Consider the following 13,995-nt stretch of genomic DNA (forward strand, 5'->3'; position numbering starts at 1 on the left):
TTAGAGGATTTGGGGTCAGGATTGGGAATACAAGTTAAATCGAACGATTGTAGTCAGGGGCGCGGTCCTCACACCACACTCTCCTGCCTGAGCGGGGATGTCACAGAGACGTGAATACCCAGGGTTCCTCGGAGACTCTGCTCATCAGGTGTCCAGTGAGCCCCGCTTAGAGCCCTCAGAAAGCTCATGCGGTTTGATGTGTAAATGGGAATGGGGTAGCAACACCTCAGTCACAACCCTCACCCCAGAAGTTGGGTAACCGGGCCCTGTGCCACCTTCTGTCCCTGTCATCACCAGGCCACAGGTAGAAGGCATTCCCAAGTGCTCAGCAAACCAATGCTGAGCTAGGCCCCAACAGGGCTAGAATTTTCAGCCAACCCAGCGGCACTTGACTCCCTGAGCACCGCTGGCTTGGAATGGTTCTTTTGTAGACTGTGGCTATAGCCAGCTGTCCCCCAGACATTTTCTTTGTGTTCTGCAGTTCTGTGAATGGTTCGATCTTAGGACTGGAGTGCTTCCTGGAGGAGGTGGTTTGCAAAAGTGTGGGTAGGAAGAAGGAAGGGAGGGAGATCTAGTTCCCACAGCTTTTGCAGATTTTTCAATGGCTGAGCCAGCCGAATAAATCATTCTGGTAATTTCTCCAGGAGGCCATGAGGGGGAAATTAGAGAATTAATCTGGTGAGGCGGTTTGCAGCCCTAAGATCTCATTAGATATACAGGAAGGCTGTGTAGCAGAGAAATGACCGTGTGCCTAGGCCTGGAGCCAAACGCTACCAGGTGCAGCCCTCAGTCAGGACCGGTTCCAGTAGCTGGGTAAATTATAGGTGGCTAGGAAAAAGACACCAGGTAAATTGCATTTAGTTTTCAGGAAATGGGTTTGACCTAAACAATTACTTAAACAAACAAACAAGCCATCAGAGCTCGAAGCCTCCAAGTTCCTCTTTGGTAAGCAGAAAGAAAAGCAAAACCCATTCCCTGGAATTGCGCTGGTCCCTATCGGCCTGTGGGTAATACAGTGTGGCTTTGGGGACAGTGCCCCCCCCCCATGGCCCATGGGTGCATGTGGGGTTTTCCCCAACATACACATGCTTCTAGTTTTTGTCCAGTCTCTCCCACTACAAGGCAGGAGCTGGATTCAGTGGTTTGCTATAGAAACTGGAAAAGGTGGCTGCCTGGCCAAGATCAAGGAATGGCGGCCTGGCTGCCTACAGCTGAGCACAGTACCTCAGAATGAGGAGAGGTACTGTGGAGAGCTGAGGGCGCTCACTTAGGCAAAGAACCTGAGATAGAGCCAATGGGGTAGGCTATGTCGCTCATGGACAGCAGACCCCTGGTGACACTGGGAGTCATGGGAAGGGTCGAATGAATGATGCAACGGACTGTCATGTGCTGTATCAATGGGAGCCTCTGTCACTGAACCTGGTGGTCCTTTCCACCAGCTATAGCTAAAGTTGCTGGGAGTAGGGATGAGAAGCTGGGGACTCTGGGGTCTTCTGTGTCATTGCTGGTGATGATGATGTTCAGATCTCTAAGAAGGTCCATGGACTTGGGTTTCCCATTTCTACTCTATTTAACTAAGCCCTCCAGCAGTCCAGCTGCCCCCTACTCCCCCCCCCCCGTGTGTGTGTGTGTGTGTGTGTGTGTGTGTGTGTGTGTGTGTGTATCCTAAAGTGTATCCTAAATCATCTTAGTGACTGGGCAGCACACTTCAGGAACCTCATCCAAAAACTTTCAGCGCTCCCAGAGAACCTGCCATGTTAACTCCCAGCTCCATCGGTGGAGACCTCTCTCCTGGTCCATCCAGAAAGCATTCTCCCGGCATGTTGCAGGGCTGCTTACTTCTGGTTCCGGTTCTTGATGTTGAAGAAGAGGAAGGCGCTGGCCATGATCATGCCGAGGATGGTGAGGGCTGACAGGATGCTGTAGAGCGGGAGGGAGATCTTTCGCAGCTGCTCCAGGATGATGGTCTTGTCCTTGGGTGGCTCAGATCCTGCAAGGTCAAGGAGAAGCCATCAGATCCCAGAGTAGTCATTCTCCAAGGATGTTTTGTCTCTGTGTCCTTAATAGATGGCTAAATACAACACATGTACCCCACACCAGGCCCACCTACCCACTGGGTGAGAGGATCTAGTGGCTGGCTAGCTTGCCCAGCAGGAGCCTGAGCCAGGACTTATATCTTTCTCTAAATAGAATCAATAAGGGATCTGTGATGCATTTAACAGCCATTAGAAGACTAGAATTTGATTTGGTCTAATTATGCTGTTGAAAAACCATCACCATTTATCCCCAAAGGTAACCATGGCTGGGAAGGCAGAGAGGTACTGCTGGGTGCCACTGGGTGGGGGTAGGGTCGGTGGGTGGCGTTGAAGAACTTGGCATGGGTCTCAAGGACTCTGCTCCTACCTGAATATGATAAACAATCTTGCTCACTAGGGCAGACACCCAGCCTGTCAATTCTAGGGTGACAGATATGTGCTCCAGCTGCAGATTCTCAGCCTCAAGGTCATTATCACCAAAGTCCTTTGGTTTTCTGTTTCCTAAGACTGGCTAACTGTGGGAGGTGGAAGCTAACTCCCTTTCACACCGAGCTGGGGTCAGGCTGGAGCTATGGGGTTCCGTTTCTCTCTGTGCCTGCCAGGCTGCCTGGCTCATTCTTCAAGGGCACCAGGAACTCAGGGGGTGGAGACTGAGAAGCTCAAACAGATGCTTCATCCTGCGGTGGTTGCCTGTTTGCTCTTAGGTTATCTTGCACGAGTTGGTCTGAGATGAAGGAGGCAGGAGCTCCCTCACCCTGGCTTCCTGAAAACCCTCTTCTCTCATGTGCTCTCTCAGGTCAGGTGTCTGCTGTGGAATTATGAACCGTCAAGACCTTTCTTTCCAGTGGACAGAAGTGAAATCTGCTAGGAGGATGCAGAGGAGTGGCCAAGGCCAGAGCCCTGTCAGGGATGCTGGTGACCCTGTGGCAGTGCCTCAGTTATGCCTCCATTTCCAGGAGACAAGCTAGGGAACGGGCAGGCAGCTGCAGGGTGGAGAACCAGCCCCCTCACCTGGGCTGGAAACCTGTGTTTGCAAGTTCAAATGGGTTTAGAGACGGTCAATGGGACAACGGGGATCTCCGTCTAAGAGACCTAGAAAAACTGTGGGTTCTAAAGGATCTGGGGACTGTCCAGAGTGTTATGGAAAAGCTCAAAGAAGAGGGGGGGGCAGGGAGGGGGAGGGGGAGGGGGAGAGGGGGGGGGAGGGGGAGGGGGAGGGGGAGAGGGAGAGACTGATCCATGAGAGGAGAGACCCAAAGCAGACAGACAGATAGACAGCATTTTCCTCTTCCAGAAGCCAGAGCTTCAGCCCTTCTCAAGGCCCTGAGGTTTGAGACAATGATGATATGATTACTAGTGAGTTTGGGCCCTTCGTTTAGCTACAGCTTTTCCATCTCCTCCAACACTGTCTCTTCACACACAACCTCCTCACTCTGTCCTCCTCCTTCTTTACTGAATGGCCCCTCCACTAAATACATCTCAGCTAAAACCATGGGAGCATGATGGGAATGCTGAACAGATGTGCTAGATGCAGCCCTGGATTTTATTTTTGTTCATTCCTCACGCATCCATCCACCATTGATAATCACCTTCTATTAGCCAGGCCTGATGCTAGACATTAAGGATGCGTAATGAACAAGACACAGTCTCTGCCCTCGGGGTGGAGAGCATGCATACAGCCTTGGGGAAAGAACGGAGCAATATGAGGCAACGCCAGTTTCCGAATTCTGGCTGCAGGACGATGTGGCGACAAGAGAGACGAACAGATGGAGGCTTTAATGTATGGACACTCAGCTTATCTACACCCTATAAATAAGATATAAATATTAGACCCTTCCCTCTTGACTCATCCATCACCCTTATGGGTGGTGGGTTGAACAGTCTTCTAGGTGTTTTTCGGCTTCTAGAGCTAGTAAGTGGCTTGCTGGCAAGACTGGGTCTTGCACTGTCCAAACAGCTCCTGCGGACGCAGCCCAGGGGTGGGCTAGTCTCAGGCACAGGATAGCCTGAGTGCCCAGCAGGCAGCAGAGAACAGCTCCCCAGGATGGAGTCAGGAGATGCTCCCTAGAGTGGGCAGTGGGAGGCAACTGTTGGAGGGCAAGAAGAGTGACTGGCTGTCACCAGACGAGAAGGAAGGCTGCCCGGGACACAGCACAGGGGCAGGCACCCAGGTGTCGCAACCTTGGAGGAACTGAAGCAGTTTGGCCAGGCAGATTTCTGAGGAGATGGAGAACTGCAGAGACGGTCCCTTCGTGGAGGCCTCAGGGCTGCAGCCCAGAGCAAACCCCGCCTCTGAACACCGGGACCACAGAGAAAATGTGGTTTGCTGTCAGCCTGCCTTCTCTTTATTTCGTGCTTGACTCTTTCCCTCTGTTAATGGGGGACAGAGCCTGGGCCCACTGAGGGCTGGGCCAACACCCTGCCAGGAGTGCACTACCTAGACTCCTTATTCCAAAAGATCCCCCTGTCCTCAGTCCAGGAGCAGACAGGTCTCTCAAGGAGATCAGGACTCTGGAGGTTAGAACAGGCTGTGTTTGCAGGATGTGTGGATTTGGGGTGACAGCATTTCTGAGCTGTTTTCTTTTTCTCTTCTTCTTTTTTTTCCAGACAGGGTTTCTCTGTGTAGCCCTGGCTATCCTAGAACTTGCTTTGTACAGCAGACTGGCCTTGAATTCACAGAGATCCATCTGCTTCTGCCTCCCCAGTGCTGGGATTAAAGGCATGCTCCATGACCACCTGGCCTGAGCTGTTTTCTGAAATGTACAAAAGGACACACTCATCCATTATCGGTGGGTGTGTGAAGTATAACATGCCACTGTGTGCCTGGTGTTGGCTCCCTCAGGTGAGATGGAGAGGATGGACAGGACCAAGTCCCACCAAAGGTGCTGTAAGAGAGCTTTGTCTGGTTTTAATGGTTTTGGGTTTAATGAGTAACTCCAGGCACAGCCCAATTCCTGATGAGCTAATATGATCCAAGCAAAGTACCATAGAATTCCAGTTTCCTCCGCTGCTATCCAGAGACTAGGCTGTCCATCCAGTCTACTTATCCATGCATCCATCCATGCCTCTATGCATTCATCCAACTATTCAGCCACTAATTACTCATCCATATCTGCATGTTAGTATACATGCATGCAGCTATCCATATATCCATATTAATTAATCCATGTATCCAGTTATTCATGTATTCATGCATCCATCCATTTATCCATATATATAATCTATCCACCCTTCCATCTACACACCCACCCAACTCATTTTCAGGCTTTTATCTGTCCTATCTACTTATATACTCAGCCACTACTCACCAACCTATTCATTTATCCATCCATCCATCCACTCACCCACCAACCCACACATTCATCCATATCCATCCACTCATCCATTTATCCACCTACGCACCCATACGTCTCTATATCCATTTACCCAGGCATCCACTTGATGTCTTAGTGTTTTCATTAACTATCATCAAGCTTCCAACATGCCAGATCCTGGCTGACAACAGGAATTTAGAGAGAAATAAGACCCAGAAAGGGGCTCACGGTCCCTTTCCATGTAAAGCGACGATGGTCACAGGAGAGGCAGAAACATAGGACAAAAGGCCAGAGACAAAGAGAAGGGACCCATTAGCTCCCAAACTCCAGAGATTCACCGCAGGAGCTGGACCCCACAGAGTGAGTGAGTAGATGTGTTAAAGATGCTCTCTTGACCTCACAAAGCCAAGGACCCTGAGCATCTCCCGTGTGGGGTGCCCTTCGGGAAGCCCGCGAGCCTTACCCTGGAACCTGATGGTGTCATTGATGATCTCCAGGGTGTCAGCCACTGCGTTGTACTCGCCCACCTTCACCTCTCTGCTGTCTGTGGAGAACAAGAGACGGCGGTCAGTCAGCGAGGGTCCCAGGCTTGCGCCTGGAGGCTTTCACGGCCCCTGGCTGGGTGCAGCTTTCCATTCTTTGAACACCCATTCCAGTTGGATCGCAAAGCTTGTAACTGTCCTGGGCTGGAACCTCAGCAGGGTGTCCACCCTGTGCTGCGTACCTCAAGGATGGGATGGCACGGACAGACCATTCCCTTGATGGCAGCCCCCAGCTCCCCTGAACTATATTCTATTTCCCACACTCTCCTGAAATCCCTGGTAAGTGAGGATCCCAAAGCACTGTAGGCAGTGGGGACCACCCCTTCCTTCATTCTGGACAGGACTGTCCTGTGAGTGCATGCTGAGGTGGAAGTGGGGTGGCTCAGAAGCCTTGCTGCTCTGTTGAGCCGTACCCCACGACTCTTGTTTCCTCGCATGCCCGTTCGGCGTGTTCTCATTGGCCAGTTCTGTGTGCCTTCCTCCTCCTTACTATTTCTTGGCTTTAGTTCACCGTATTGGCCATTGTCAAGGGTAAAAGTGGCTATAGAAGGTGGCAGGAAAAAATGTTGACTTTTCCCAAGTAACACAGGGCACTGGGTGACAAAGGGCAGGTGAGTGGGAACGAGCTAGCTACTCAGCATTCTGGGGTGGATGACAGAGGCCTTAGGATGTGATTTGATGAGTGGGGAACACAGGAAGGGGTCACATGTTAAATGTCTTGAGGCTGAGCTGCCCGGTGGATCACCTTGATGAAGACATCCTTGGGTCTGGAGCCCAGGGCAAAGGCGAGGCAGGGCCATCTGCATGGGAGTTGGGAGAGTCTCATCCTAGCATGCAGATATGAGACCCCAGGGAAAGCCCAGCAAGATGAAGGGACCAAATGTAGCACTGGGGAGTGCCAACCTTTAGCAATAGGCACAGAGCACAGGAGCCTGGGAGGAGCAGTCCGATGCCACAGGCAGGAGCATCTTCGCACCCAGGGAAAGGGGCAATGTGACCATGGAGCTGGCCAGCCATGTCCCATGCCACCAAGAGACTCATACAAGCAGCCCCTTGAGTTAGGGCTGTGACTTTGGTGTCAGAGACAGAGCCCGGACTCCAGCCTAGATAGAGTTTGTAGAAGTACAGAAGCCCTGCTTACCCCTTGTAAGCATTCAGTAGGCAGGCTGGGGAATCTCCTAGGCCACACTTCTGCCTGCTTCCTAGACTCCAGGGAAAGAACTGTAAAAGTCATAGGGGAGAGGATCCACACTCTGCAGGTGGTGCAATTTGCTTGGGTCACCTAGGTCTTAAATGTCATATTAACACACTCTGTAGGGGGCTCTAGCATCCCTGAGGCACCTTTTGAAGTCCTCAGCCCCACAGGCTCCCCAGTCAGCTCCCACGGCTAGGAGGCGGCGGCCCTGATTTATTTATTCAGCATGGGGCAGTAGCACATGAAATATGCAGGTCCCCTGGAACAAATTTTCAGGACCAGGGGAAGTGGCGCTGCAGGGACCCCATGACATCTACAACCACACAGCCCACCCTTCAGACTCACACAACCTGCTGCTGTATGCACTGTCCCATGGAAATGAAGTAATATTCACTTTCCCACCAAGATCACAATCACCATGATTTCCCCCAGGAGGCAATACTTGGAGGCTCCAGGGGCTAGCAAATTTCTGCATTATTGCTTGGAAACCATGACCTAACTCCCCTGTCCAGAGAGGAGAGATGAACCTCAAGTCACATGGGGCTGTGCCCAAGAAGCACCTGACAGTCCCTGCGCCCCCATCTCTGCTTTGGGGCACTTCTGCTCATGCTGAGCAGCACTGCCCATCATCCTGCCTCCATTTATTGAGTACTTATTTGCATGCTGAGCCCAGCTCAGGGGCTCAAACCCTCAATAATTTTCCAAAGGCAGTACAAAGTCGAAGTTACTCCCGCACCCTTGCCTAGGCAGCCTGGGGCATCTTTGACGTCACAGAAGTGTTATACTAAGTCCCTGAGTTACGTTACAGCCTTCAGTCCCTGTCAGGCACCTATAAAGGGCCAGGCTCCATGCTGGGAGGGAAGACTCAGAGATTTAAAACATACAAAACGCAGCGGTGTGGTGTGTACCTGCTGTCTCAGTACTAGGGAGGCTGAGGCAGGAGAATTGCAAGTTTGAGGCCAGCCTGGGCTACATAATGAGAGCCTGTCTCAGCAACAACAGCGATAACAGCAAAATAAAAACAAGATCTCCAAGGGTTGGAGATAGCCCAGTTGGTAGAGGCCTTGCCTAACATGTGAAAGGCTCTGGGTTTGATTCCCAGCATGATAATCAATCAATCAATCAATCAATCAATCAATCAATCAATTTCATTTAAAAATCATAATCTGTGAACTTTCAGAGTAGCTGTGGGTTCATGAGCAGAACATACACCAAGCACCTCACTGATGGCTCAGCTAACAGGAAATGGTAGTTGTTTAATCCACGAAGAGAGTGAGAGAGCCTTGCTCGTCCTCAGATACTCTGCACTGATGTCTCTACTTTCATGGTGGCTCCCCTGCCTCCACATCCCCAATCAAGTCTATTTTGTTTTTAACATGGTCTCACTAAATTGCATGGGCTGGCTTTGAACTTAGAAGTTGCCAAGGCTGGCCTTGAATTTGTGGTCCTCCTGCTTCAGCCTGCCTAGCAGCCGGGATTACAGGTATGTACAAGGCGCCTGCCCCCTCTCTGTTTTTCCATCCACTGGCCACGTGCCAGCCTGACATGAAGCCAATACCTGTAGCGAAAGTCCTTTATTTATTATTATTAGTGTGTAGGAGTGTAAGGGTCAGGGAACAATTGTTGGGAGTTGGTTCTTTTCTTCCACCATGGCTTTTTTTTTTCTCTTGGTTTTCAAGACAGGGTTTCTTTGTGTAGCTTTGGAGCCTGTCCTGGAACTCACTCTGTAGACCAGGCTGGCCTCGAACTCACAGAGATCCGCCTACCTCTGCCTCCCAAGTGCTGGGATTAAAGGCGTGCGCCACCACCACCCAGCTCACAATGGCTTTTGGGGACCAACTTTAGGTTGCCAGTCCAGCAATGGCAAGTGATTTTACTCACTGAGGCAGCTTGCCGGCCTGGCACTTCCAGGTTTTCAGCCTGTGGATCATATGGTAATTCCATGGCTGCACATTGGAATTATAAACCAGAGCTCACAGGGTGTGTGAACAGCCTAGAAAGAAGACCATCCCAGTAGGGGTAGGGGCCATTATAATGGCTGTCACTGGCTGGTGCCCTGTCCCCATGCGGTCAGCTCTTGGTGTGACCTTCCCTTTCTCTGGACCTCTTTTTCTCCAGTTGCTTTGAGTGCTCTGGTGACTCTCGCCTTAGTGGGGACTTGAAGTCCTGGGGCTCTGAAACATTCAGATGTCTGGGTACCAGCCCATTCATCACAGAACTCCAGAGGTTAAGAACTGGGTCTTAGGGGGTAGTATTTTTCAAAAGCTTCCCAAGTTGACCTTTTTACAAAGATGGATTGGAGAGCCACTGGGCCACACTCTAGACTTCCAATGTGGACAATTTCTGGTTCTCAGAGGCTAAAAATATTATGAAACAAAGTGTCTCACTTCCATAGAATAATCCTAGTTTTTCCTTACATTCTATTTAAAAGAGAATTATTATTATCTTTCTCTTCAAAATTTGCATTTGGGAACCTAGAGAAAATAGATCCTATTGGTGACAATTTGGATGCTGAAAAATGTCCAGTCTGAAAATATTCCCAGGCTGTGGGCCAAGGAGCATCTAGGAGACAGTTGGGAGTGACATGGCCTCCTCCCTGGGCTGCGTTGCCTGGGCAGGAGGGTAAGTGTGTCATCAGCCTTCTGCTCTAGTCGGCCCATGCTCTGTGTGACATGGTCTCCATCCTGTCCTCCATGTGCTGTGTGACATGGTCTCTATCCTGTCCTCCATGCTCTGTGTGACATGGTCTCCATCCTGTCCTCCATGCTCTGTGTGACATGGTCTCCATCCTGTCCTCCATGCTCTGTGTGACATGGTCTCCATCCTGTCCTCCATGCGCTGTGTGACATGGTCTCCATCCTGTCCCCTGTGCTCTGTGTGACATGGTCTCCATCCTGTCCTCCATGCTCTGTGTAACATGGTCTCTATCCTGTCCTCCATGCTCTGTGTGACATGGTCTCTATCTTGTCCTCCATGCGCTGTGTGACATGGTCTCCATCCTGTCCCCTGTGCTCTGTGTGACATGGTCTCCATCCTGTCCTCCATGCTCTGTGTGACATGGTCTCCATCCTGTCCTCCATGCGCTGTGTGACATGGTCTCCATCCTGTCCCCTGTGCTCTGTGTGACATGGTCCCTATCCTGTCCTCCATGCTCTGTGTGACATGGTCTCCATCCTGTCCTCCATGCTCTGTGTAACATGGTCCCTATCCTGTCCTCCATGCTCTGTGTGACATGGTCTCTATCCTGTCCTCCATGCTCTGTGTGACATGGTCTCTATCCTGTCCTCCATGCTCTGTGTGACATGGTCTCTATCTCAGCCCCCCAATGCCCGTTCTTAGTGGACTCTAGTTTGAAGGCTGCAAACATATGAGTTAAAGTTGAATTATTGGCCTGCTGGAGTGGTGAATCTCCGTAATCCTAGAATTTAGGAGCTTGAGGCAGCAGGATCACAAGTTTGATGTGGGCTACAGGCCAGGCTACAAAGTGAGTTCCCGACAGCCTGAGCTGTGGGAGATTGTGTCAGAAACAAAACAAGGCAGAGAGAAAAGAAGATCCAACTATCAAAAAGCTTGAGAAACACAAAGCAGAGGACCTTATAATAGGGGGTGTGCACACCCAAATTTAAAAGTTCTACTCCATAAGGACTTGAAATTTACAGAGCAGAGGCAGACTGGAAGACACTTTTGAAGCTTAAGGCTAATAAAGGTCAGAGGTCAGAACTGCCAGTTCACAAATAGCCCAGATGCCTAGTATGGTAGGGAGCAGACATGAAAGCCACAGTCTTAATAAACTTATTCTTTAGACTGCAGGAGAGAGGAGAGGAAAGAAGAGAAGAGGGGGAGACAGGGAGATACCAGGGGACACCACAGGTGGGAAGGACGGACAGAGGCATCCCTGGGGTTAGTATCAGGAAGAATATACAGACACAGGGAAGAGAAATCCGGCAGATGTGCCCACATTTAATGTGCACACACTTTCTGACCCAACAGCCCCCAGAAGTCCCAGTTGCATCCATAAGGGGATGCGAATAAGGACCTTATTATTCATGAGGATACAACGTTTAAGATAAGCTGTTGCTGGTAACTGGGGAGTGGATGCAGGGATGCCGTATCCATGGAAACAGTAGGGAGGAGTCCTGGCCAAGACGCACTCCCACCGAGGAGGCAGAGGAGTAATTAAAAACAGTGCTGAGTGTAAAGCATCAACAACCACAAAAACAGGGAAAAACCAAAGGCCACACAACCCCATGGCACACACACACACACACACACACACACACACACACACACACACTGGCAATGCGCGTTTGGGTAGGACACACAAACACAGTGTTCTCACTAAGCAGGAGGCTGTGGGTCATCCACTGAGGAAGTGATCTATGGGGATTAGCGAGGGAAACGGGGACGGACAAGCCAGTGAGGAGTGTGAGGCCAGCCCACACTTCTCGTCAGTGCTGAGAATGGCCAGGGGAGGAGGACATCAGCAGCTGTCATACCTATCCTCCATGCCCGTCACCTAGCCAGATACATGGCAGTACCATGTCACTGAGTACTCAGTCACTTTCAACGCAAGGGACACGATTGTCTTTTATTTCACTTTTTTTTTTTTTTTTAAATCTCTGAAATGAAATTCAGAGCAAATTAAGCTGCACTGCCTGGGAAGCAATGATATTTTCACGGGAGGGAGATGAACTCCGCATCCCTGGAGGTATTCAAGCAGAGGCATGGAGAATCAGGGCTCCTTGCAGCATACAGTCCGCGACTCTGTGAAGCACGAGGTCGTCTATCTTCTGGGCCCCCTTCCTGAGGGGGCTCCTCCTGGATGGTGAAGACTGGGGACAGTACCCTGGTCCCAGTAAGTCCACCTTCACTAGTGTCCTTCTGTCCCTGCCGGCCCACGGCCCTGCTAGAGTGTGCTGAGGTTCAGGGGACTACATCTCCAGTCTTTGATAAGCCAGTGTTTGAGTCCACCGAGGTGGCCTTTTCAGACTGTGGCTCGCGAAGGGCGCTGCAGTGTATGTCAGGAGACAGGAAAGGACCTTAAAAACCAGCCTCAGGAGTCTCCAGCCGGGGCCAAACTGCTCTGAAAGTTCTCTGATAGGTTCCAGGAAGTGTCTTCCTCCCTTTATGGGCACTGACATTTGGCCAGAGAGATTATGAAGTCCCTCCAGACAGGCAGTTGGGGGGCAGGAACTGTATCTTATTCAGCTGGGTGCTCCCCTGGAGGGCTCAGCAAAGCACCAGGCACACACTGGGGACGGGAGAAGCTGCATCCATATCTGTGCACTCAGAAGACCAGGCGGTAATTAAGGGTGCGCATGGAGAGGAGGGGCCTCCACTGCTTGAGGTGCATTATGAATGACAATTATGGCATTAAGAGCCTGCAAGATCCCATCCCTTCAGATCAGGTGTGCAGATACCAGCCCCAGAGGCGGTCCTTTATATCTCAAGGAAGCCACCATCCGTCAGTCTCACAAGCGGGCCTAATGAAGCCAGGCTGCCTGGAGCAGATGCTGGGTCTTCTATGGGAACGTCAAACAAGGCCTAATCACGCCCTGCTCGGCTTCCTCCCTGCTACACATTTCCAGCGCCGCCGTTTAGAAGAGGCAGTTACAGGGAATCTTTTTGCTCTTAAAGGGGAAGAAAAAGCTACTTGTCTAATATTCATTTCCATCCACACAGGGCTCAGGAGAAGGCAGGGTGGAGAGCTCATTGCCCACCAGAGAAGGGCGCATACGCATAAGCTATGTAGAGGAGGGTTCTAGGACATGGTGATGGGGGCGTGGCCACTGGGCAGCGAAGGGAGAGGAGCTAGTATGGGGGACATGAATGGGCAGTAGTAGGTTTCTACATGGGCAGCTGAGACTCGAGCTGCTATGACCTCTGGGGAGAAAAGTCAACATCCTTGGGAGGTAGTTCATCCAAAGTGAAGGATTCTGGGTATTTGTTCCTATGCATGATCGTGGCTCTGGGTTGATCCCAGAAATGGAAGTGTTAAACACTTCCCAGACAACAGGACCTACTACTGGTCCCACGTGGGGAGGTACCACTGCTCCTAGAGGGATGCTGCTTGACTCGTTCTGTCCCTGATGTACCGTTTGCTGTGCTGTCTGCCCTATGAATTCAGATGTGCTCAACCCACAGTTGCTGGCACTGATGTCGAAACTTAACATATGAAAAAGAAAAAGGCAATACAACCAGCATGCACTGCTGTGATCAAGTAACCCATATTTTACAAAATACCCTGCGCGAGTGATATAATGTGAGAACTAGAAATGTGACAAAAGGATTTAGTTGCAATCATTCAAAAAACAAGCACATTTGCTAGGATGCTCACTTTGTTCAGCCAATGAAGAAGACTTAACAAATGGGAAAATAATTACATTTGCCTAAGATGACACCTTTTGTGTACGCCAGAGAGCTGACATGCGTTTCAATTACCTGCCACGGGAAGATGAATGAGTAAACTGCACGATGGCATGAGGAGGAGGCAGCCTGAGAAACACCTCTCCAGACTGATCGGAGCCTGGTGGGATTCGTCGGAATGAATCTGAAGAGCTTACTTTAATTCTGCCTTTCCCTGGAATGACTGTGGGATCTGTTCAAAGCAAAGGCCTTCATTTCTTGTCAAGATGCCAAGAAGCAGTGCTCTTATAAATGGTCCCTCCAGAGGGGCAGGCATAATGACACACTGGGCCTAACAGAGGCAGCTGTCTCAAGGAGTGTCCAGCCCTGCTCGCCTGTATGCTCCGAGGACTGTGACAAGCTATCGCCCCTCTCTGAACTGTGTTCTCACGACACACAGAGCATGGTCGGGGTGGTTTCTGAGTCCCACTTTGACTCTAGCAGAAGCAGTAAAATCCACCAAATGGGCTGGTTCCTGCAGAACATTAAGTGGTAAATAAAAA

The 13,995-nt window shown here is 50.6% G+C and overlaps 1 protein-coding gene across 1 annotated transcript in view; it reads right to left on the bottom strand.

Moving 5' to 3' along the window:
• Gabbr2 (gamma-aminobutyric acid type B receptor subunit 2) overlaps positions 1 to 13,995 on the bottom strand; it is a 356,621-nt gene that overhangs the window by 76,250 nt on the left and 266,376 nt on the right. Inside the window, exons 9-10 of the mRNA XM_006973681.4 lie at positions 5,814 to 5,894; positions 1,840 to 1,990 (exon numbers count right to left, since the gene is read on the bottom strand). Coding sequence (XP_006973743.2) covers positions 1,840 to 1,990; positions 5,814 to 5,894 — 232 coding nt within the window. The remainder of the gene's footprint in view (positions 1 to 1,839; positions 1,991 to 5,813; positions 5,895 to 13,995) is intronic.

The sequence above is a fragment of the Peromyscus maniculatus genome, chromosome 2, assembly GCF_049852395.1.
Source record: "Peromyscus maniculatus bairdii isolate BWxNUB_F1_BW_parent chromosome 2, HU_Pman_BW_mat_3.1, whole genome shotgun sequence".
Taxonomy (NCBI): domain Eukaryota; kingdom Metazoa; phylum Chordata; class Mammalia; order Rodentia; family Cricetidae; genus Peromyscus; species Peromyscus maniculatus.